Source organism: Lytechinus pictus, chromosome 3 (genome assembly GCF_037042905.1).
Source record: "Lytechinus pictus isolate F3 Inbred chromosome 3, Lp3.0, whole genome shotgun sequence".
NCBI lineage: Eukaryota > Metazoa > Echinodermata > Echinoidea > Temnopleuroida > Toxopneustidae > Lytechinus > Lytechinus pictus.
The window spans coordinates 21809883-21835134 of NC_087247.1; the positions used below are offsets into that span (position 1 = coordinate 21809883).

The 25252-nt window shown below is 36.0% G+C and overlaps 1 protein-coding gene across 1 annotated transcript; it reads right to left on the reverse strand.

Moving 5' to 3' along the window:
* Window positions 1-971: 971 nt before the first annotated feature.
* Window positions 972-20024, reverse strand: LOC129255786 (mucin-22-like). The gene is made up of 17 exons (XM_064095927.1): window positions 20021-20024; window positions 17575-19560; window positions 15772-17043; window positions 14956-14997; window positions 12300-12341; window positions 11953-11997; window positions 11734-11775; window positions 9840-9881; window positions 9369-9410; window positions 8586-8627; window positions 8062-8106; window positions 7372-7413; window positions 4058-4099; window positions 3427-3468; window positions 2912-2953; window positions 2739-2780; window positions 972-1905 (listed from the first exon to the last, which is right to left on the reverse strand). Exons 1-17 carry the CDS (start codon window positions 20022-20024, stop codon window positions 1856-1858), a joined length of 3864 nt encoding a protein of 1287 aa, XP_063951997.1. The 3' UTR covers window positions 972-1855.
* Window positions 20025-25252: the final 5228 nt, after the last annotated feature.

Below are 25252 nucleotides of genomic sequence, written 5' to 3' on the forward strand. Positions count from 1 at the left end.
GGTCCTACAATTGTAAATAGTCGCTCATCAGGTTTTTAGCTAGTGAACGATCCGTGAAAACTTCTAGTTTATTCAACATTTGAAAAAAATACTGTTTCTATTTCTTCAATGATCTGTTCTATTTCTATATACTTGTAATATATTCAGAAACAAGTTTGTGTTCTTCATATTTGATTATATTGGACCATAACCAGCGAGCTTTGCTAAATCCATTTTTAAGTCAGCACCACAACACTTTCACGACCTTACACTGTTTATCATCTGTTATTAACCCTGCCAGATAAAGGTTCTCTTCCACACACACTCCCATTCACACATACGCACAGTTCCATACTGTACATACCTTCACATGCATATCCACCCACATGGTGGAAATCGGGGACATGTATTTCAGATAAGTATTTCACTATATAACCGAGGACTTGTAGCAGTAGGAATCGTGAATTTTATTATACAACCGAGAATCTATAATCATTGTGAATCGAGAACATTTTTAATGTTCTCCTATAATGGAAGAGCGTGTAAGATGGGATCGTTTGCATATCTTCCGCACACGAGGACGTCCACGGTTTGCTGTGTGTCCCTGGTCCTAATATGAAATTTGTCCGTGTGTCCTCCTTTCCACCCTGGGTACATGCGCACACACACACTCACATCAACATCAGACATACACGTTTCCATTTAATGTCAGTAATGGAACCCTTTTATGAAAGTCTAGCGCTGAAAAGTTGTAATCATCTGTCAGAAACCATTGTAACAATCATACACAGGCTTTGGGAGTGTTTAATGAATGAACAGATACTTTATCCGCTAAGTCTTGACGAACTGTGCTTCTCTGCCAGTTATCATATCTGACTCGTCAAATGTTAATTGCTCATAAAATGCTCTCCCGCTCTTCTCATCCAATCAAAACCAATGATTGTTATCAAATTTGGCAACTCGTCAGACAACAACAAACAATGGTGAAACATCTCTGAGTCTTACAGGTGAGTTTTCGCTCATCTTTATTCTCTTATTTTGTATACATCCTGCTCTTTCACATTTTAGAGCCTCTCCCGCATAATCAAGACTGGCTCTCGGAAAGTTGGAACGAGATAAGGGATTATTCAATCATGAATTTCAATGATATTAATTTGATTTTGAAACACATTTTTGTTTCATTTTCTGTTAGTTATAGCTAACTCTCAATAGTATGCCATCCTGTCCAGTATTATATTGCAGTCTTTCTTTTGACTTTAATTTAATAATAATTAAACATATTTGAAGGAGGGTTTTTAGTTATTAGATCTCACTTTTCCTTTTGATCATTTTTCCCATATGATGAGGCTTAGTAAAAATCACTTTTAGTGCATGATTACACTGTCAAAAATGAAGTGCTAATATAGCACTTACAGTGCTCGTATAGTGACTACACTACGAGCAGACGAGTGCTCATTTTCTAGTTTAAATTTTTTTTTACAGTGTATGACTTCCAAATTATAGGTCCATTATCCTATTTAAAAAAAAAGAAAAATGACAGAATTCAAACAATAAAATTATAATCAAAATTTCCAATAATGAATATTCTATTCAATTAATTGGATTTTTTTTAACATCACATGCCCTACTCCCCCTTATAAGAAAATATATACAGAGTGACAATGCATTAGGGCCTATTTGCGAGATATCTCGAAACAATAATAATTATGAAACTGTTAATTCCCTGAGAACGAAGAGATCTCCGTTGTTCCAACACAATATAAAAGAGAAACACCACACGGTTGTTGCTCGTCGTTTGTTGTTAACAGAGTTCGACTTAACACAGTAAGGATATTTAAGTCCTCTCTAGAAGCAGCTCAAGTAAAACGGAGTCTTGCTAATTGAAGATCGCTAGTAGAACCATCATCCATACATACAGGTTTATGTCTGTTGAATGAATTTTGACATATATGGTAAAATGTGGACGGTTTCATTGAATCAATACTCACTATATATCATGAAAATATGTGATGAATGCATAAACTAAAAGGCCATCACACTAATACAAATCTTTTTTAGTAATCACATTTTCAATTCACTTGGCAACAAAGTTGATTTTTTTGTTCCCATGAAAAACAGATGAAAATCTACAGTTATTACCCACATTTCTACAACAGTCTCGGAGAGGTCAACATCTTACTTAGATAATGATGGATGACTGACAATACATACATAATTTTATAATACAAAAACATAGGCCTCTTTTAGACGATAACTACCTTGTTTAGTAGGAGACGAACTTGTGGTATGTGACAGTCAATTTCCAATCGGCTTTGGGAAACCTTGAGTGTATAGGCCTAACATAGTGTCAGCGCCTTCGGCGAGATCGCTCAGCAATCATGGTAATAGAAATGCTACCTATATAGGCCTAATTATGTTGAAAGAGGAAAGGCAACATCGTCGCCAGGCATCATCGCGACGCGTCGTCTCATTCGACACATTGTGAGAGTGGTTTGTGAGTGGATTTAGCAAAGGGTTTTAGTGACAGGCAACTTTCTTAGAGTGGGCTTAAAAGCGGTTTATTCTTTTAATACACTTTAAAGAACTCATCGGAATTCTGAACGTGAAAGTCATACAAACACCAAAAACGCTGGTCATTTTACATGTTCCACGGAATTCATATTATGGGGGAAATGCGGGCAGCTCACTTTTTATGATACTCCTGAAAGAAAATTTCTTTGAGATAATATAGTAAACCATTTTCATGAACTTGCTCTTACCAGCTGCTGTAGAAGCACCTGGGGACGACCCGTCTAATGTTACTGTAATGAATAAAAACAAAAATGAAGAGCTGTAATGGAAACAAAGATATAACAACAATCCCATACCATGTCCTGTTGTCATTTAAAAAAAAATATTAGCAAAACAGGATTAAGTTATGCAACAATCTTACCTATACTAGTCTGTGTTTCAAACGTAGTTAACTCGGTTGTCGCTAAAACAAAACAAAGAAGATAATACATTAATAATAGAAGTATAGAAACTATAAAGAATAGTTAATGGATCACTATTGGCCTATATTTGTTCAACACAAATTATCACCAAACTCGAGGGGAATCCAATGAAAACGCTGTTTTTTCCACAAATAAATGCAAACAAATACCTTTTTATGTAGCATTTTCATGTTCACAGTAACGTTGTGTTTGGGCGGAATTAAATTATTTTATCGAGAATAAAAAATATATATTTTGATATCAAGATGAAATATTATGATCGGGATAATGCATGAGCCCAATCTTACTGGCTGTTATACAGATACCCGTGGTAGGTACATCAGCAGTCACTATAAAAGAAAATTATGAACAATAATTAAGATAGTTAAGACAAATTCGCACACCACTTTTCCCATTTCCAACGTAGACATGATAGAGTATTCCTTATTATCATAAAATTCGTTTTCACTCTTACAATCAGTAGTCATATCTGCATCCGTAGTTGTATCGGTTGTCGCTTAGAATATAAAAAGGAAAGAAAAAGAAATGATGGATGTCAATTGTGTTAATATTACACCCTTGAAGCTTAATCAAAATATATCAGGCGCAATTATGATAAAATGAAAGACGAGGTCTCCATTTAATTCCCTCCGTTTAAAGCATGATTAAGAAATAAACACTGAAGTCCTAAAAAATTGAGGGAAATAATGAGATCTAAACAGAAATGTAGCTATAACATATATAATGCCATTCTTAACATTGGAAAAAGCACAATATATACTGTTTAAGTGGTAAAACAACGCGATGTTAGAGTATTATACCATATCGCAATTTGCATATCAAATATTGTCCTATAGATATGGAAAAAAATCCAGATCTTCCCAAACTCTCAAATGTAATGCCAATCCAGTTCGCTCTCACCATTTTGAAGTATGTTTACAAAGCTATGGTTTCTTATTAGAGAGATTGTTTCAGGAAGATTGACATAATACATTAATAATAATAATAGTCAATTCTTGTATAGCGCATAACACATTATAAATAACGTCTCTATGCACTTCCAAAGGACTTGGATATTATTACCCTGGCTTTAGCCTTACCCTTACCGGTCATTGAAAAGATATCCGTGGTAGAGGCATCTGTTGTCACTATATATAACGAATGAAAATGTAAAAACAAAAACCAAAATTAAGAATAAAGGAGTCAAAGAAGAGGTTCAAATGCAAGTAATGACACGGAAATCTAATTAAAAGAAAAAAAATCAACAATTCATTTCACCATTCTCATTACAATAATACGAATGTAACCACTAAAACATTTATTGGGAAAGGAATGTGGTTCGTCTTACCAATATTAATCGGAAATGTGTACGATGTAAGTATACCGTAGAAAAAAGTAAATAAATATTTCGTATGTCTACAACATATGTATTCTATATGTGTATATACATTAACGAATAAAGATTGTGATGCAAGTTTTACCCACTATACAGTAGGCCTATTTTGCAACTTCCAGAGTCATATAATTGTGATCATTATACATTGATGGCTTGAACGCATAATATTGTCTGTGATTAGTTCATGCATATTGTCAGTAATATACATGCTAGATGACGCGATGAATAAATACTGCTGGAATAAAGCAGGATTTATATCAGACAGTTTCATGATGTCTATCTATCTAAACGTGTTTCTTCTAGATCATACATTAATGCTTTGAAAAATGGGCACACACGAACCATCAGCATATTGCACACAAAACCAACAGCGCCTCACCGCCGAGGTCACCTTATTACCTTATTACCTATATATAGCTGCCGTGGAACTCTGACATCTTGCGAATTTTTATATAAATGTCCAAAGAAAATTACAAGTACAAAAACAATCAATTCAGTATTATTTCATTTATTTCAAAGTCACACGTCTAGGGCACGTATACTGATTTACATAACGGTGATCCTAAATATCTGAAATCCGAATGCTCCAACTGTCCTCTCAACAGATTCAGAGTGTGTTCATAGGATTAGCACCGAGTTAGGAAATGAGAAAGTCAGTCCATATATTAGCTTTGGGAAAGGTATATAGTCTCCCTGTGTAAACGACCAAACTGGACAAAGCTCGACATTACCTTGGCTATTCAAAATGGCTGCGATCACCAAGACTTAGGGTCCCTCTCGTTGACGTGCCTCCAAATACCGATTTACATAACAGCTATTCCGTCTCAACACCCATACCGCGTTAAGGCCCCCTCACACCTAACCGAACTGCCTGAAATATGCCTTGCGATGGCTGGCGAAAGGCATTTTTTTTAATAATTTTCAATGGTAACTGATAGTAAATCATATTACCCTACGTGTATGGGTTCGTATACGTTCTGAACTAACAGCTGCGATTATTCAAATTCGCGCGGAATTTTTGAACATGTTTAAAATTTCCCGACGAATTGAAAAATCGTTGGTCATCTGTTTGAATTCGCATCTCTTATTTAGTCTGTGGTAATCGTTCGTTTATCGTTCGTGTGTTATTGTCGCGCATAGTCCCTCATCGCGCTTTTGCCAGAGTGGACCGATCTCGAACGATAAAAACATACAAGAACTCCCGATTTATTCCCTCGTCTTCGTTTCTAATCGCACGCCAGACGCCATATCAAACCATTGCTCACTGTTCGTTCGTCTTATTGGGTTATATCAACCCTTCGCTCGCCTTCGGCTACAATTTACTCAAAGAGGTGAACGGAAAAATCAATATCCTTCGCATGCAGTGGCGTAGCAACGGGGGGCCTGGGGGGGGGGTACGTGCCCCCCCCCCCTGAGATTTGGTGTGCCCCTTCAGGTGCCCCCTCTGAAAAAAATTGGCAGAGCAAAAAAAAATGGAGAAAGAAGAAAAGAAAAAGAAGGGGAAAGACAGAAGAAAAAAAAGAAGAGGAAAATAAGAGGAGGATGACGAGTGTATAAAATAATGTGAGGGGAAGACTTGCAAAAAAAAAATCTTTCATGTTACTATATAAAATTTTCGCTCGCGCTTCACGCTCGGATTGCCTGTTTGATGAGATTCATATCTTGATCAATAGGGTGATATGGAGTCGCCATGTATGTTGCTGCATATATGTTCTTTATTTAAAATGTGTTTGAATTATCCAGTATCAGATCAGAACTTTTATCAATAATTTTCTGCTCGCGCTTCACGCTCGCATTATAAATGATACCCAATTAACCTTATCCTATTCATGATTTACAAAATATCAATAGAGTGTCCCGTTTTTAGGTCTAAAATCTCAATTTTCTTCCGCTCGCATCCATTGTTTAGTTACATACCTATCCCATTTCACATTACAAAAAGTGCTTAGAATTACCATTTTTTTTAGGTCGGAATGTCAAAAATGTTTAGCTTGCGCTTTGCGCTCCCATAATTGTAATATGTACCTACTTCGTTTATAACTATAATTAAACAGTCCTTAACAGGTCCCTTTTCGATCATGCCAGAACATCAAAAAATTCTGCTCGCGCTTGGCGTTCGCAGTAATTATCTAGTTACATACGCATCTTGTTCAGGATCACAAACATTGCCCAGAATGTTAAATTTTCAAGACAAAATACATGAAAGTTTAAGAAAAATACGCTCACATGTCGCGCTCGCACTTTTTATTTACTCATGAGATTATTTCATATTTTGGTTGTTTTATAAGAATAAAGCTAAGAAGTGACCGATCGGGGAAATATATAGGTGAAGATAATTTCGGTTCCCCCCCCCCCCCCCTTATTGGCGAAAGTCGGATTGGACCTTGTGACACGCACAGAAAAAAAATGTTGCCCCCCTGAAAAAGCAAGGACCCCCCAGTGCCCCCCAGGAAAAAAAATCCTAGCTACGCCACTGTTCGCATGTCATATTTACCATTCTTTGATAAAATTTGAAAATAGTTAGGCCTACTTATCGCATGATTTGACGGAAATTTTATTTGAATTCGTTGAATTCTCGTGCATGTCGTGCATTTTCCCATTCGTCGCCCTTCGTCCGCCTACATTCGGTCAGGTGTGATGGGGCTTTTATGTCCAATGCGAAACCATAGCTGTGCTTGAATTATTCCCAGTCATGATATCTCAAACTTGATAAAAGCTCTATATATCGTCCTGTTTTTTTCAAACATATTTATTCTATAGTTTATTGTTCATAACATAGATGACATGGTAAGACCGTGTTAATTTTATTTGGCTGTTGCATTGTTTCGTCAGTCCTTCTCGACTTTAGTCATATACCTTGTGTCTTTGTACCCTGAAAAGCAAAACTTCACAAACACAACCGCATTAAATAATTGTCAAGTAAAATCACAGTTATGAAGATATAATACGTTTTAATTTGTTTCTTTTCCCCCTCAAAACTGTTTTTTCCTAATGACTAGAATATTGTTTTATATTTGATCTTACCGGCCACTGTAGAACTATCTAAGGTAGATGTATCTGTAGTCACTTCAGAAGGCAACATGAGAAACAAAATAAAAAGTTAAACTATAATTAAGCACATCCGGCACGTGCCCCCCCCCCCCCCCCTTGAGAGGCAAAATTCAAATTTGTAATGTCAAAATAGAAGTGTGCCCCCCCCCCCCTTTGAAAGTGAAAACCCTTTTTTTTTGCTTGTCAAATTATTTCGTGGACGCAATACCCTTAATTTGGGGTTAAAACCCTTTTTTTGCTTGCTTGTCACATTTTTCCTCGAGAAAATGTCCCCCCCCCCTTTCGAAAATTCCTGGATCCGCCCCTGATATACATTTTCAACTAAGAAGAGGGATGTCTTGTTTATTAGGCCTTTATTCTTTGCTTGGGGACCATTCCACTAAATTTTTTAGCGCTGACAAGTTGTCGTTTTCCAACAGTTACAATAAAAATAGTCATACATTCTGTGCTTTCAGCCAATCGAAACCAACGAAAGTTGTCAGATTTTACACCTGGTCAGCAGACAAAATAATGTTGATATCGAATCGAATTATTGGTATTTTGCCGATTTCAACTAAAGACGCTGGCATTTTAAGAAAGTATCATCACTTTATTTCTAGTTGATTATCATAGGGACGAAAGCTTTATTTACGAGATAATAGAAAACAATATTCTTGATCTTACCAGCTATTGTAGAATCAGCCTTGGTAGATCCATCAGTAATCGTCACTTTGATAAATGAAAACAGTCAAGATGGCATTTTATCAAATGAAATTTCATGACAATTTATTTTACACACCTCGTCCTCACTGAGTAAAATCTTAATAAGATTTGGTCACACAACTTTCTGAATTCACTATTTCAATTATTTTCATCACTCTCCAATTTAATACTCTTATCTTGTAAGCACAGGATTGTCATCTCAGTGAATTACCGTCGACGATTTGATGTCTCCAATTCATAACTTTCGATTTTTGAAATCGATTGGTAAGATGTTATATCGTGGTTGGTTACAAAGATAAAGTCCAATGGCCGAACCCTACTTTTCTTGTCAGACTGCGAATAAACTTCTCATTTTATCTTTGTATATTATTGATGAAGTATGTGTTTTGAGATTTCAGATAGATAACTTGATAATGCAATATTCCATTTCGAATTAACGTAAACTGATTGAGGCATTTATGGGCATAGGAAATTTTCCATCTTACCAATTTCCGTCTGAGTGGAATCTGAACTTGTGTCGGATGTCGCTGGAATAGAATTTAGGAAATATTTTAGCGTTTTTATCAAAATAGAAAGAAGCAGTAGGCTATTATGTATATACTCTGGCTGTTCAAATTGCGTAGAGCCCTTAAAGATTGAGATTAAAAAAATATAAGCAATCACTAAGTCATTTTGGCATTACAACACTCAATATTTGCTTCTTCGATTACGACCAACGAGTAGTAGTACATCATGTCTTTATTAAAGATCAAGCATAACAAAAATCAGGCCCGGCAACCTATCAGGTTGGCCGGCAGGTTGAATTTACATTATTACATGATTCATAAATCAGAGTACATTATACATTACGATCATAATACATTATTATTACTGTTTGATACAGTAATATAACGATTATAACATTAAATATCTAAAATACAATACAAATAAATTCAAACAACAATGAATGCATTCACATGGTAAACAGTAAGATAGAGAGATAGTGAGAGATAGAGAAAAATAGAGGGGAAAAGAAGTAAGAGAGGGGAAGAGTGAGAGAAAGAAACAAAAAAGGCATTAGATAGATGGGATCGAGGAAGAGAGAGGGGGAGATGGGAGGGAGTGGAAAAAATAAAAGAAAAAGCGGTAAAGGGAAAGAGAAGAGAGATCGGAATAATATATCATTTCGGATATAAGAAAATACTTTTTTTAATGACTGGAAGATTGTGAAGCAAGAGCGTATAAATTATGATTACAAAATGTCTGAGGATGGTTACATTCAACCTTACCGGTCGTTGAAGAGATATCCGTGGTAGATGCATCTGTAGTCACTATAATGAAGAAAAATCAATAAAAAAATATTTCACAATGGAATGTATAACAGGTTCTTCTTATACCCATTCTTATTCACCAGCATACACATTAAACCCTGAAAAGATGATACAAATACCGTAACAAAATTTTATGTTATTTATATCAAGATATGTATCCACTTGACCACGATCTTCCCTATATGCGAAAAAACATCAATAGTCATTCTATGCTGGTTTGTTTGTAAGCTCCGATTGCTTGAGCATTCTTTAGGCCTATCTGCATGGACTTCAAATTTATAAATGTATAATGACAATACTTTTCATATACGCGGAAGATCCGATCTCTAAATTATAATTCCAGTTCGTTCTTTCGAATTGTGAGTGCCTTTGCAATGAAATGAGAGATTGCTTCAGAAAGATTAGCATAACGTAAAAATGACACTTTACCGGCCGTTGAAAAGATATCCGTGGTAGAGGCATCTGTAGTCACTATAATGAAGAAAAATGTTCGAATAAAACCTTAATTAATGATAAAGAATGGATGCAAATGGAGGTCGAAAAGTAATTTGTAACATGACAATATCTTATCACAATCCTCAACGCATCTCACTATTCCCATTTTCATAAACATAAACGATATAGGGACATGCATTGGCATAGGAACTTGCTTCATCTTACCAAAGATAGACTGAGTGGTGCAGTATGTCACTACCAGTGGTAGATCCGGGGGCACATCCGGCCCGTGCCCCCCATTTGAGAAGCACAAAAAGAATTTATGGGAATATGTCACGCATTAATCAATACATAAATTTGGAATCAAGTTATAAACCCATAATGGCATTTAGTCACTTTTACTCAAAGATATTCTCACCACCATTCACACTCATAATTCATCTTACAGTCTCCTACCAACGTAGTTCCATTTTAATAAAAAAAAAAGTGGAACGTGTCTGGCAGTCTCGCCTGCATTACTCGATTCAATATAGCAACAATGCTGACTTTGAAAACGGCTATTGAATAATTATTCACAAAAGAAAACACTGATATGATAATAAAATACTATGTCCATTGACCCAACATGACCTTTGACCATAAACATGTGACTGAAGACGTGTGCAAAACATACTTGATAACCCTTATGTCAATGTTTCATGAACTACATGAGTAGATCCATAAACCTTCTAAGTCATGATGCCAATTCAACAAATACCCACAACACGGCCAAAGTCCATTGACCTTTGATCTTGGCCATGTGACCTGAAATACACAAGATATTCAGGGATACATGGTTACTCTTATGTCCAAGTTTCATGAACTAGATCCATAAAATGTTTAGTTATGCTGACAATTCCACAAATACCCCCAATATCAAAGTTTGTTGACCCTAAATGACCTTTGACCTTGGTCATGTGACCTGAAACTTGCCCAGGATGTTCAGGGATACCTCTTAATTACTCTTTTGTCTAAGTTTCATAAACTAGATCCATAAATTTCAAAGTTATGATGACAATATCACAAATACCCCAACATGGTCAAAATTCGTTGACCCTAAATGACCTTTGACCTTCGTCATGTGACCTGACACTTAGGCAGGATCTTCAGTGATACATTATTACCCTTATGTTTAATTTCAGGAACTAGGTCTATATACTTTCTAAGTTATGACGACATTTCAAAAACTTAACCTTGGTTAAGATTACGATATTGATTCCCCCAACATGTTCTAAGTTCAATGACCCTAAATGACCTTTGGCCTTGATCATGTGACCTGGAACTGAGGCAGGATGTTCAGTAATACTTGATTACCCCTATGTCCAAGTTTCATAAACTAGGTCTATATCCTTGTTTTAGTTATGATGATATTTAAAAAAACTTAACCTTGGTTCAATGTTGACGACGCCGCCATCGGAAAAGCGGCGCCTATATTCTCGCTCTGCTATGCAGGCAAGACAAAAAAGCATTTCCTTCACAGTAGGATTTGTTTTAAAGGAAATAGGTTATAATCGGTTGAAAAAAAATACCCGTAAAAGACACAATTTTTAAAACATCAGATAGTATTTGATTTAACAAACTTCGAATTTTGAATAGTATCCTATATGAGAGAGGGTCATCTGGGCCCTCCCAGCACCTTTAGAAGGAAAAGAACGTAAAATCGCCCCACATGACCGTCATGACCGTGGTTGAAATAGTTCCAAACTCAGTCTATGATCAAATGGCAGCCAGGAATACAAGCAAAGGAGAATTTAACTCAATATTTTGCCTAAACCCTTTCTATTCACTTAGCTGCATGAGCTTTATATATTTCGTTTTCCGTCGTTCTTTAAAGCTGATTTTAACTTACCAGTAGTGGTTGGAGCTGTATCTGTAGTTCCGCCAGCAGTCACTAGTTAAATAAAGAAAGAAATTGAACCGACCAAAGGAATCGAATTATTAATATTTTACCGATTCAACCAAAGAACTGGCGTTTAAAAAAAAAGTATCGTCTTTTTATTTCTATAGATGATTATAGAGACGAAAGCTTTATTTACGAGACAATAGAAAACAATATTCTTGATCTTACCAGCCATTGTAGAATCAGCCTTGGTAGATATATCAGTAATCGTCACTTTGATAAATGAAAACAGTCAAGATGGCATTTTATCAAATGAAATTTCATAACAATTTAGTTTATTACCCTAAACAAACTGAGGAAAATCTTGATAAGATTTGGTCACACAACTTTTCTGAATTCACTATTTCAATTATTTTCATCACTCTCCAATTCAATACACTTATCTTGTTAACATAGGATCGACATATCAGTAAATTACCATAAATTATCTCGTGTCTCCAGTTTCATAATTGTTCGATTTTTTTTTAATCGATTTTTGAAAATCTATTGCTGGCATAGAAAATTGTTTGTCTTACCAATGTCCGTCTGAGTTAAATCTGACGTTGTATCGGATGTCACTGGAATACGATAGGGGAAAATGTAGCGCTTTATTAATGTAGAAAGAAGATGTATTATACGTAAAGTCTCTGACTGTTCAAACTGCGTAGAGGCCTTAAAAATTGAGATTCTAAAATTGTGAATAATCATTAATCACTAAGTCATTTTGGCGTTACAACCAGTGGCATAACTACGGGGGGGGGGGGCACGTATCAGCTGGCAAAAAAAAACCCGGAGAAAAGGAGAAAAAGGGGGAGAAGGGCAGAGAAACGAAGTGGGAGAATAATTTATTGTGTATTATATCATATTTTATATAAATTATATTATATATTTTTGATAACATCATGAAACATAATTAGCTTTATAGGGACTATGCGTTCATTACTCCTGTTGCTCGCATTGTCTGTTTAATGAAATACATAATCCTGTTCAAGGGGATTAAACGGAACTAAAACACCCCGTTTTCAAGTCAATATACACCAAATATATATCCTCGCACTTCAGGTTTTAATTATTATATTTAGTGACATATGCTTCTTTTTCATGATTACTTTTAAAAAGCGATTACCCCTTTTAAGGTCTGAATATAAAACATTTCCAGTCCGTGTTTACGTTTACATTAGTGGATTGGTGAAATATATCTGCTCTTCATTAATTGATAATAGTAATAATAATAATGATGATGATGATAATAATAATAAAAATAATATAGGTATATTTACCCAGGGAAGCCACTTCAGTTCTGAAAACTGTTATCCCAGCGGGCACTGCTATTATCATTACCCCGGGTTTAGCTGAGCTGCCTAGGCGCTCAAGCATTCAAGGAAATTCTTCCCACCGGGTACCCATTCACCTCACCTGGATTGAGTGCAGCACAATGTGGATAAATCTCTTGCTGAAGGAAATTACGCATAAATTCCTCAAAACAGTACTAAGATATTCCCTTTTCTGTTCTGAATATAAACAATTCTCAGCTCACGCTTCGCGCTCGCATCATTTGGTTAGTGAAATACGTATGGTCTTAATTTATTTATTTATTTATTCATGTTTTCTTTATAAAAAAAAGCAGGGTAGTCCCATTCAAGCCAGAGGCCTGCTTTACAAGAGAGCCCTGCTATCAATCAAAATTCGAACATTATACAATAACAATTATAACATACATGATTAAAATACACAATACAAAAATAATATATATACATAATAAACAAATAACAATGAGGGGAGGGGGGAGGTAAGGCCTATACATACAGTACTATGACAAAAACAGTAGAAAAATTAATCAGCTTGCTTGGAATTTACGGACGTTTCGTTTAAAAATAGGAAGTGAAACAGAGCACTTAATGGGTACTGGTAATGAGTTAAATAGTTTTGCTGCTATATAGGAGAATGACTGTTTTTTATTACTCGGTTCTTGGTTTTGCGAGATACAATTGTTGAGATGAGATTGATCTAGTAGGATAGTGATTAGGTCTCAAAGGCATTGTTTGCATTAAATAACCAGGAGCAAGACCGTTTACAGTTTTATACATAAGTATTTGGTAATTATAATCCACTCTTTTCTTAACAGATTGTAACTTCAGAGGTCCGTATTCTGAAGTCGGGTTTAACTTAAACTCAGGTTTAAAGTTGTGGTTTAAGTATGGGAAGCCACAAGTATCAAAATTTTTATTAAGTTGTATGTTTCTTATGTTTACTTTGCTCTTTCCTGATTCATCGATGGTGAAGACAATCATCTATTTATACTTCCTACACAACTATGAATGATTTGAGAGCCGAATAAGCTGAAGGTATGATATCTCTACTGTTAGTGATTATGTAACAATTGGCTATCCATACTTCAACCACAACTTTAAACCTGAGTTTAAGTTAAAACCGGCTTCAGAATACGGGCCAGAGGGTGTAACATATTCTGGACTGGGGTATAGTAGTCTGCATCTAATACCAAACGACAATATTTGAATTACAACAAGCCTTAGAATGTCCCTCTTCAGGTCTGAATTTAAGTTTTTTTTAGCTCGCACTTCGCGCTCGCAATATTTGATTAGTGAGATACGTATCATGTTCATGATTACAATGACTACAAAGAGTGCTTCATGTGTTTAGGTGGAATTCTAAAAAAATAAAATCAGCAAGCGCTTGCATTAAATGACTATGGTGAGATATGTATGCTTTTCATGAATTCCTTTAAAAATAGTCCTCAAAATGTCCCTGTTTGGGGCAATACATAACAAAATTTCTGCTCGCGCTTCGCGCTCGCATTGTTTGTTTAGTGAGACAGGAACTTATCATGATTACAAAAATTTGCTAATGTCCCTTTTTAGCTCTGAATATCAAAAATTTTCAGCTCGCGCTTCGCGCTCGCGTTATTTCATCAGTCATATACATATCCGTTAAATGACACAGTCCTTAAAAGGTCTCTATGAGGTCAGTATACCCAATAAATGACTCAAAATGTTTGTTGTTGCCCCCCCCCCATGCCGTGACCCACGGTACGCCACTGGTTATAACACTCATTATTTGTTTCTTCAACTACGACCAACGATATTGAATCGGATATGACAAAATATATTTTGATGTCCGGAAGATTTTGAAGCAAGAGGGTATAAGTTATGATGACAAGATTACTGAACATACCTATCGTTGAAGAGATATCCGTTGTAGATGCATCTGTAGTCACTATAATGAAGGAAAATCGTTAAACAATTTTTTTCACAATGGGGGAACAGATTCATAAGGAAAATCATTAAAAAGAGTCGCGATTGACCCAATCAACCACAACCATTGAAAGCCAGCAACATCAACATCTAAAATGCATGTTGGTTCAAAATATTTTCTATATGCTGTATATAGTATATTCATACATTCATTGTGTTCTTGAAAATTTAGTGTACTTCTTTTTGTTTGCAAAGGTCTTTGGGCAAATTTTCTGAACAAAGAATTATGATATTGATGGTTTTCCAAACATTTTAGGTCGATCAGATCGATCGTAACTCTTTGTAAGACAGGGCCCAGAACACAAACGGCGTCACTCTCATCTCAGCGAATCAAGAATAATCGAAACTGCGTTCATTCTAACCTCCGATGACCCCATTGATTGGTCATTAATTAATTATTTCCACTTTTTTCAATTCGTCATTGTATCCCCCTAAATGTGTTACTAGTATCAGGGAAACGTGACACCTTTCCTTCTAGATACACCACTCTCAGAACATGATAATCAAATCACAACCATCTCACGGGCATACATCATGTTTCAATTTATTGTTTAGGATCTTCGACATTTTAACCTCTTATTTAACGGAACTATGAATAGGCTGGAACACTTCATGATTATGGTAACTTTATCATAATTTGACAACAGTGATTACAAACCGATTTATTCAGTTCAAGTTAAACACTGAGATTAAAGCGAGAAAATGATAAGTATATATGATAATGTTCTATGCTTACCCTGCGGTGAAGTAGTCGTTGCCTGCCTGCAGCGCGATGGCCTCAAGAAGGTACCTGCTGATGTCCCGTATCCCTCGTATTTATCATATCCGTATGTAACGACACTAAATGGTACGTCTGGGTCTACATGACTCACGGTATGAGGATCATTTGAGATCTCTTTACCCCAAAATGTATACTGGGAAGTGGTAGTACGAGTTGCGATGGATGAGTCTAACAAAACATCGTCAAACTGGATCCCGCTCTCATCCATGGTTTCCACGGTTATCATGATAAAGTTCGAAGGGGCGAATAAGAGGGCAACCGGGAAAGTGATCGATCCTACTGAGAACTGTTCCTTGGGAGAAATCACTGACATTGATTGATCTCCAGTGCTGTCACTTTCATGCCCCCTCTGGTACTGAACAACAAGAACAGGCTCTGAAGCCTCAATATCGAATGCCGTTTGCTGGTTTTCATTCAAGTCAAGATACCAGAACGAATGAATAGTGAAGTCACGTGAACCCGATGTGATACGCGTGTCATCACGAGTTGCTATGATTCTCACATCCAGTCCACTTTTCGGTCGTCCGTGATAGGTAGAAACAGAAAAAGAGCGTCCTAGAGTGTTGACTGGAGGCATCTGTTCAACAATATAGTCACAATACTTCGTTGCAATTGGCAATTCAGAGCAACTTGCTCCTGATGCTACGGCTACGGGTGCTGTTGACACCACTCGGGAAGCACTCAAATCCAGAGTACTCTGGACCTGATATGTCTGGCCAGCGTTGAGGTCAAATTCAAGATCAGGGCTCAGGCCATTACTCAATCGATGCTGTCTGATTACTTCAGGAAACTCGATTATAACTGTGGCAGCAGTATCAGCTGCAGTTACAGTGAACTCTGAATTAAAACCTCCTCTAGGGGTGTAGCTTGCTATGACGTATTCCTCGCCGAGACTGTCCACAGGGAATGCGAGGAAACTACCCGTAGACGTACCCACTTCGCTATACGCAATCACCGAGATGTCACCATCTATTGCCAACACTCTTACAGAGCAATCCTGCAAACCAGATCCTGTGCATCGGGAATTCTCTGACAGACCGAATGTTAGACTGATTCCTTCTGTAACTACACCAGATAATGTATTACCGTCGGATTCATGAACTTCAACAGTAACAGCTTGGTGGGAGGTTGTCGAGATCACCAATGAATTGCTCTCTGAACCCAGCTCTAGGTTACTTGGAAAGGCAATTACAAAGCTACTTCCAGTGTTTGATTGAGAACAGTCAGCTGTACAAAGATTGATAGAATATGAAGCTGTCAATTACTAGCACAATACTGTCTAGAAGAGGACATTTGTGGTGTACAACAATCTTAATAAGGAAATTACTATCTTGACAATATATTCCTATATAATTATTAATAAAGTATAATGCTGACTATCTATTTTATTTTGAAATATTCTTTTTATGTTTGAAGGGAGTGTTATTAGGTCCAACAGATAACCAATAATAAAATCGTCTATTAAATTGAATTTACCTCTTATAAGTTTTTTTATTGAAAGGTCTGCGCCCAAAAAATTAAAAGCTTAACTTTACCTCATTCTTCGCTTTAAGCCGATCTTCATGTAGTAGACCAAATATTTTTCAAATATTGAGTCTATCACTGCATTCATGTGTCTTTGTATTAAATTCTTGCAAATTAAATTTGAATAGACACGATGAAAAACTAATGAAAATTTTAATTGTACTCGATACAAGGAAAACATCAAAACTTAAACGCGTTGGATTCTTTGTCAAATTTTCAATCATACAACATTACCTTGATCAGTTGTTGATACCACCGTTTTGGTGGTTGGCGCATTCGTTGTTGTGGCCGCGGTTGTTCCCATTGTTGTCGTTTGCTGAATAGTTGTCACACTATCTGTAGTAGATAGTGGTGCGGACGTAGGGATACCAGTCGTCGTTTGCTGAGTGGTTGTTGCAGTATCTGTAGTCTGTTGTAAGGAGGTAGTGACATCAGTCGTGGTTAGCTCAGCAATTGTCACAATATCTGTAATCGTCTGTGGTGCAGAAGAAGAGATATCCGTTGTCATTGGCTGAGTAGTTGTTGCAGTATCTGTAGTCGTCTGTGATGTGGAAGTAGGCATATCTGTCGTTGTTGACTGCGTTGTTGTCACACTATCTGTAGTTGTTTGTTGTGTAGTTGTAGGGATATCTGTCGTTGTTGACTGAGTTGTTGTCACACTACTTGTAGTAGTCTGTTGGGCGGGAGTACTGATATCAGTCGTGGTTAGCTCAGTAATTGTCACAATATCTGTAATCGTCTGTGGTGCAGAAGAAGAGATATCCGTTGTCATTGGCTGAGTAGTTGTTGCAGTATCTGTAGTTGTTTGTTGTGTAGTTGTAGGGATATCTGTTGTTGTTGGCAGAATAGTTGTTGCAATATCTGTAGTTGTCTGTTGTGTAGTTTTAGGGATATCTGTCGTTGTTGACTGAGTTGTTGTCACACTACTTGTAGTAGTCTGTTGGGCGGGAGTACTGATATCAGTCGTGGTTAGCTCAGTAATTGTCACAATATCTGTAATCGTCTGTGGTGCAGAAGAAGAGATATCCGTTGTCATTGGCTGAGTAGTTGTTGCAGTATATGTAGTCGTCTGTGATGTGGAAGTAGGCATATCTGTCGTTGTTGACTGCGTTGTTGTCACACTATCTGTAGTTGTTTGTTGTGTAGTTTTAGGGATATCTGTCGTTGTTGACTGAGTTGTTGTCACACTACTTGTAGTAGTCTGTTGGGCGGGAGTACTGATATCAGTCGTGGTTAGCTCAGTAATTGTCACAATATCTGTAATCGTCTGTGGTGCAGAAGAAGAGATATCCGTTGTCATTGGCTGAGTAGTTGTTGCAGTATATGTAGTTGTTTGTTGTGTAGTTGTAGGGATATCTGTTGTTGTTGGCAGAATAGTTGTTGCAATATCTGTAGTTGTTTGTTGTGTAGTTGTAGGGATATCTGTCGTTGTTGACTGAGTTGTTGTCACACTACTTGTAGTAGTCTGTTGGGCGGGAGTACTGATATCAGTCGTGGTTAGCTCAGTAATTGTCACAATATCTGTAATCGTCTGTGGTGCAGAAGAAGAGATATCCGTTGTCGTTGGCTGAGTAGTTGTTGCAGTATCTGTAGTTGTTTGTTGTGTAGTTGTAGGGATATCTGTTGTTGTTGGCAGAATAGTTGTTGTAATATCTGTAGTTGTTTGTTGTGTAGTTGTAGGTATATCTGTTGTTGTTGGAAGAATAGTTGTAGCAATATCTGTAGTTGTTTGTTGTGTAGTTGTAGGGATATCTGTTGTTGTTGGCAGAAAAGTTGTTGCAATATCTGTAGTTGTATGTTGTGTAGTTGTAGGGATATCTGTCGTTGTTGGCAGAATAGTTGTTGCAGTATCTGTAGTTGTTTGTTGGGTAGTTGTAGGGATATCTGTTGCTGTTGGCAGAATAGTTGTTACAATATCTGTAGTTGTTTGTTGTGTAGTTGTAGGGATATCTGTCGTCGTTGGCAGAATAGTTGTTGCAATATCTGTAGTTGTTTGTTGGGTAGTTGTAGGGATATCTGTCGTTGTTGGCAGAATAGTTGTTGCAGTATCTGTAGTCGTTAGTTGGGTAGTTGTAGGTATATCTGTCGTTGTTGACTGCGTTGTTGTCACACTATCTGTAGTGGTTTGTTGTGTAGTTGTAGGTATATATGTCGTTGTTGACTGCGTTGTTGTCACAATATCTGTAGTGGTTTGTTGTGTGGTGGTAGTCGTGAGCTGAACTGCAACAAGAACGTAACAAGAATTTCATTAATATACAGGAAAATCTCCACTCCACCTAAATGGAATTGCAAAATTTGATAATTCATGGCATATTGGATTTTCGTTATCAGTTGCGTAATTCCGGTCCAAGCAGTGTTTGTATTGGGGGAGGCGGCATCGTTTGAAACGAAAAAAAAACTGTTGAAACTAGGAATATTTCAGAAATTCTTGAATAGAAAACCTTTTGTAAATACTTATATATTAAACGGAAACTTATGTACCTTATTAGACTATTATGTTAATATGTTTATGTTGTATATTCTTTAAATAAAAAATATCGCAGAAGTCTCGAAGATATTGCTATCATTATAAATATGAATATGGTCCCCAATTAATAACTTTTATTTTCCCCTGAAATATGGGATACACTTTGTACAGTAAGATCATACTGAGTATACTGAGTATAGCTGGCCCTTTAACCCATTTATTTAATGCAACTTTACAAACTAGTGTTATTCCAGAAGATTTTAAAACAGCAAGAATTACTCCTGTACATAAGGGAGGATCATTTGATATTGACAATTATAGACCAATTTCTGTGCTTCCAGTCCTGTCCAAAATACTAGAGAGAGCAATACATGATCAATTGTATAAGTACTTAAATGTAAATGATCTACTTGCAAATTGTCAGTCTGGCTTCAGACCGTCTTATTCTACTGCCACTTGTCTAACTGAGATTACAGACTTTTTGTATGATAAAATGGACCGAAAACATGTTACTGGTGGTATTTTCTTGGACTTACGCAAAGCTTTTGATGTTATTCCTCACAATTTTATACTTGCAAAACTTAAGTACTATGGTATTACTGGCAATGAATACAACTGGATGGAATCGTATTTAACAGACATAAGGCAATTTGTAATGATTAACAATTGTCGCAGTGAATTTTTGAAGATAAAATCAGGTGTCCCACAAGGATCTATACTGGGTCCATTGATATTTTGTATTTTTATTAATGACATGTGTAATTTGAAATTGCATGTACATTCTAAAATGTCTCTTTATGCTGATGATACCGCCATTTTTAATCACGGTGAATCAATTAAGGAGGTACAAAAGTATTTGCAAGATGATTTTGATTCAATAAGTAAATGGCTAGACTTAAATAATATGCATTTACACCCGCAAAAAACAAAAGCCATGGTATTTGGTCAAAAGAAAAAGTTGAGGGGTGCTCATTTGTCAGTGAAATTCAGGAACATACAATTAGAAAATGTAAAAAAGATTAAATACTTAGGTGTCATGCTCGATCCGGGCTTGACTTGGTGCGAACATATTACTAATATCGTTTGTAAAATATCTCGGGCAATAGGTTGTGTAAGGCGGATTAAGCACTTACTGTCCTTTGATATTATGAAGAAGCTGTACTTTTCTATGGTTTTACCTTACATTGATTACTGTATTACATCTTGGGGAAGCAGTGCAAAAATACATTTAGATAAGATACAAAAACTTCAAAATAAATATGCCAGAATGCTTTTGAAAAAAGATTATAATACATCACAAATTTCTTTGTTGCAGTCACTGAAGTGGCAATCAGTAGATCAGCGTATAAAATATCAGTATTGTGTTCTTGTATATAAAATAATGAATGATTTAGTTCCAAATTATTTAAAACCTTTAGTATGTAAACGGCCCGTGAAATACAGGACACGGTATTCTTTACGATGCCCCCTTCAGCTTCCCAAAGCTAGAATTGAACATAAAAGAAAATCTTTCGCATATGTCGGACCCAAATTATTTAATGCACTTCCTTCAAATTTACAAGTTTGTACCTCCTTGTTAGTTTTTAAAAAATTATGCAAAGCCTTTCATACGAATTGATAAAGAGCGAAATGATATTCCTTTGATTTACAATGCTATGTATGTTTAAATTGTCACTTCCCACTCTATATTTTGGTGTTAATTGTTTCTGATGTTAGATATTTTGTATTTTGTATTTTTGATGTTGTTTGTTGTTGTTGTTCATAGTTATCTTGACATGTATTTTAAACTGCAGGGCGCCTTTGTAAAGCAGTTTTAAGAACTGAACAGGCCTACCCTGCAGTATAAAATAAATAAAACAAAATAAATAAATAAATAAATAAATAAGTAATTGTTATAGATAGTCGTGCAATGAGCAGACAACAGATCGAGGCAGAACATGGCGCTTTGTGGCAAAAATTGCAGTTGCGAGCGTGCTAGGTAAGCGAGTGAAAATTTCATCTTTTTTTTAAACAGAAAATCTTTTTTTTTTGGTGATAGATTTTTACATGAAAAGGACATTCAGAAAAAAAAATGTCATGTCATCCCTTACTTGTTACTTTTTCCCTCTTTTTCCACCCCTCCCTCGTGTGGAACTTTTGGGGGTATGTGCCCCAAACCCCCAAACCCCATCGTTATACGCCAGTGGTTATGGTTGAAATTTCAATTAAAGTTACTAAAATATGTTCGGTTGAACTGAACAATTTCCGTTGATATAACATTTGTTTATAAATCCATACGCATTGGGGTTTGTGAGAGACATCACAAGTATTTTAAGGTAAAATGGTTATATGAAAGCGAGTAGACGGAAGGATAACTATGGTTTATAAGTACAAAATGGAACCAATTAACCTGCATACACATGAGTCCACATGGCTTGTATTTAGCTCCATCTATCTACTTTCTTCATTTTGCTAACACGCATTGAGATGTGAATGCGCTATACAAAACCTATTCTACAGTGCGTATCAAAAAAAGTTTACACTTAGCAAAAATCCTGTAAACTTTCATATTTGTAATATCCTAAAGATTTTTCCACATTTTAACATTGGAACAGATCCATTTAAGCAAATGACGATATAACTGTCGAAAAATATTTCCGCTTGAGTGAGCACCACTTACTTTTGAAAAGTTGGTGAAAAATGATTTGCGCAGAACTTTGAAATAGTTATGCGAATAAAAGTAGACCTTAATCATGAAGAACACGTCAAATTTAGATAGTAAAATTGATTTGATGATATCTTTTACCTTTTTTAACTTGTTTCCTTGCCCAAAACACTTCGAAGAGTGCATTGCGCCCCACCCCACTCCCCCACACACCGAGGCCATCGTGACGATATTTGCTTTACACTGAGCTGTGATTTACATGAAATGGCTTAGGCTTCATTTTCATTTTGTTAATCATTGTCAAGCTTGGAAAAAGTGTGGAGAAAAAAGTATTAAATGAAAAATGAAATGTAAACCCACTTTAAATGATACAAACTTAGTGAAAAATGCTGAAGATGTCTTAAATAAACTTTTGTTCAGATTCAGTTATGTCATCAGATCCAGCTGGCACAAAAAAGGGTAAAGGTTGTGCTTACTAAGTGTTGAAATTTCAATTTGGGTGGCAAAATTGTTACAAAATGCTTGAATGTATCTGTTTTACTTCAATATACTAAAAGTGCAATGGAAATGTATGAGAAATAATTTGCAGGGTAAGTTTGATTTCGCCCTTTCCCCTTTACACAGCGTGAAAACGAGCATTTCTGCGCAAACAGATTTCTGCGAGCTTTACAAAAATGGACAGTGCGCACTTAAGTGTAACATTCTGTCAAAACTTTAACTTTCATTGGATAGATGAGACCCAAACCCAAGATTGTATGTGAAAAAAATACCCACATGTTGTATATTTTTTAAACCTAGGCGCTTTTTCAAAGTGTAAACTTTTTTTTGATACGCACTGTATATTATTATTATTATCATCATCATCATCTAAAAATATCAATTCCGGGGCGCACTTTTAGTATTACTATTAGTAGTAACTGGCGGGTTTTTTTTTCGTTTCCTTCTAGGAAATTCAGGTAGAGATGTTTGTATACGCCACCCCTTCATGCCCCTCCCTCCCTGAAAGTGCGGAATATATCCCCCATCCCCGGAATTTACGTCAGTGGACTAAAATTTCAATTGATTTATATTTAAAACATTGTAATTATCATTTATATATCACTATATTTGTTTTGGCTTGAGGTAATATTGATTGCAAAAACTATCAAACATATATTAGTAAAGGGATACACTGTATGACTACCCAAAAAAGAAATACCCATATCATGCATGATGACACCGATCTATTTCAAAGCTTCCTAATGACTTATATGGCAAATGTCTCATAAAGTAACAAAACGTTCATACAAAAAAAAAATGTTTAAAAAATGAACTCTATCTACACTATGGATGAAGCTGTTTTCGCCATTTATTGAGATGACCATCTTGGATTTAGAGAGAGAAAATAAATCAGTACCAGTACAAGAGCCCAAGGAGATGTCATCTAGAGCCATATCAGCGGTGTAACTGTCAATCTGTCCTTTGAAAAGGAAATACCCGGATGTGGAGGTGGAGATGAAATCCGTTACCCGTATCTCTCTTCCTATCCAGGCGTTCGTCTGAGGACCGCTCATCGACCACACCACGACGGCCTGGTCCGTGATCGTCCCTGATGTCGAAAAGTACAAGCTGAGTGTTCCAATATTCAACCCCCACATATGATAGAAGAACTTAAAGCATCGGTCGATATCAGTGCTCTCAAGTGGGACACCAGGAGAACGTATGACAGCGTAATCATTCGGAAATCGCGGCCAGGATGACTCCGTGTATATGTAGTAGCCAGCTGTATCATAAAACCAAAAGGTAACAAACTATTTTATTGTTTCCATAATCTCTTTGTTATCTATAAATACATACTAGCTTTTTTAAAGAATGAATCCATGACAAGTCCATTACGAACAAATTTTATATTACTATTAAGCAATATATAATTATGCTTTAATATCTTTTTTATAAATACAATTATTATTATTATTAATATCCAAGCCCTTTAGAAGCGCATATAGAGACGTTATAATCATAATGTGATATGCGCTATACAAATTATTATTATTATTATTATCATTATTATCATCATCATCATCTCTTGTAGTCACAAGGTTCTTCTCCTCCCCATTTGTGTGCACATCTTTCTTTTTCCCAAATAGGCTACTGGGACTGAATGCATTCATTTTTGCTTGAATGAGTGGGAATAATCAAAACTAATATTGGAGCTTATTTTCCATTAGAATGCCATTGGTATATAGCTTTTGTCAAGAACTCTATTATTATACCGTTGAGTGATTGTGAAAATTGGAATTCAAATATTATTCTACAAAAATCTCTGCTATATAAACTGTTAGTGAAATATGAAATCTGATAATTGAATTTTCAATTCTTTTAAAATTAAATAATTAACGTAAAACAAATATATTATATTAAGTATGAGTATTTCTTTTAGTTATCAAATTCATATAGAATTCTTGAGTGCATATATTTTGTTTAAGAATTATAAATGTTATGATCAGAATATGATTGATGATTAGCGATTTACTTAATTAATTATGAATAAACACCCATATCAATCGCTGCAGAATTTGCAATCTTGCACTCTCTATACATACACTACCTCTTGATATATGGTATTCATTTTCTGAATTTCTTTTTTTAAAATCCCACATATTCATAAACATTATTCATAGGCGGATCCAGGTTCCGGAGTCGCGGTGCCAGAAACACGAGGCGCTGATAAGCTTTCAAATCCGCCGCTGCTGAGAAAAGGAGGCGCCAATTGCCTTTTACTGGCGCAAGTTTGGGAATTGCGGCTGAGATGCAGGCCAGCG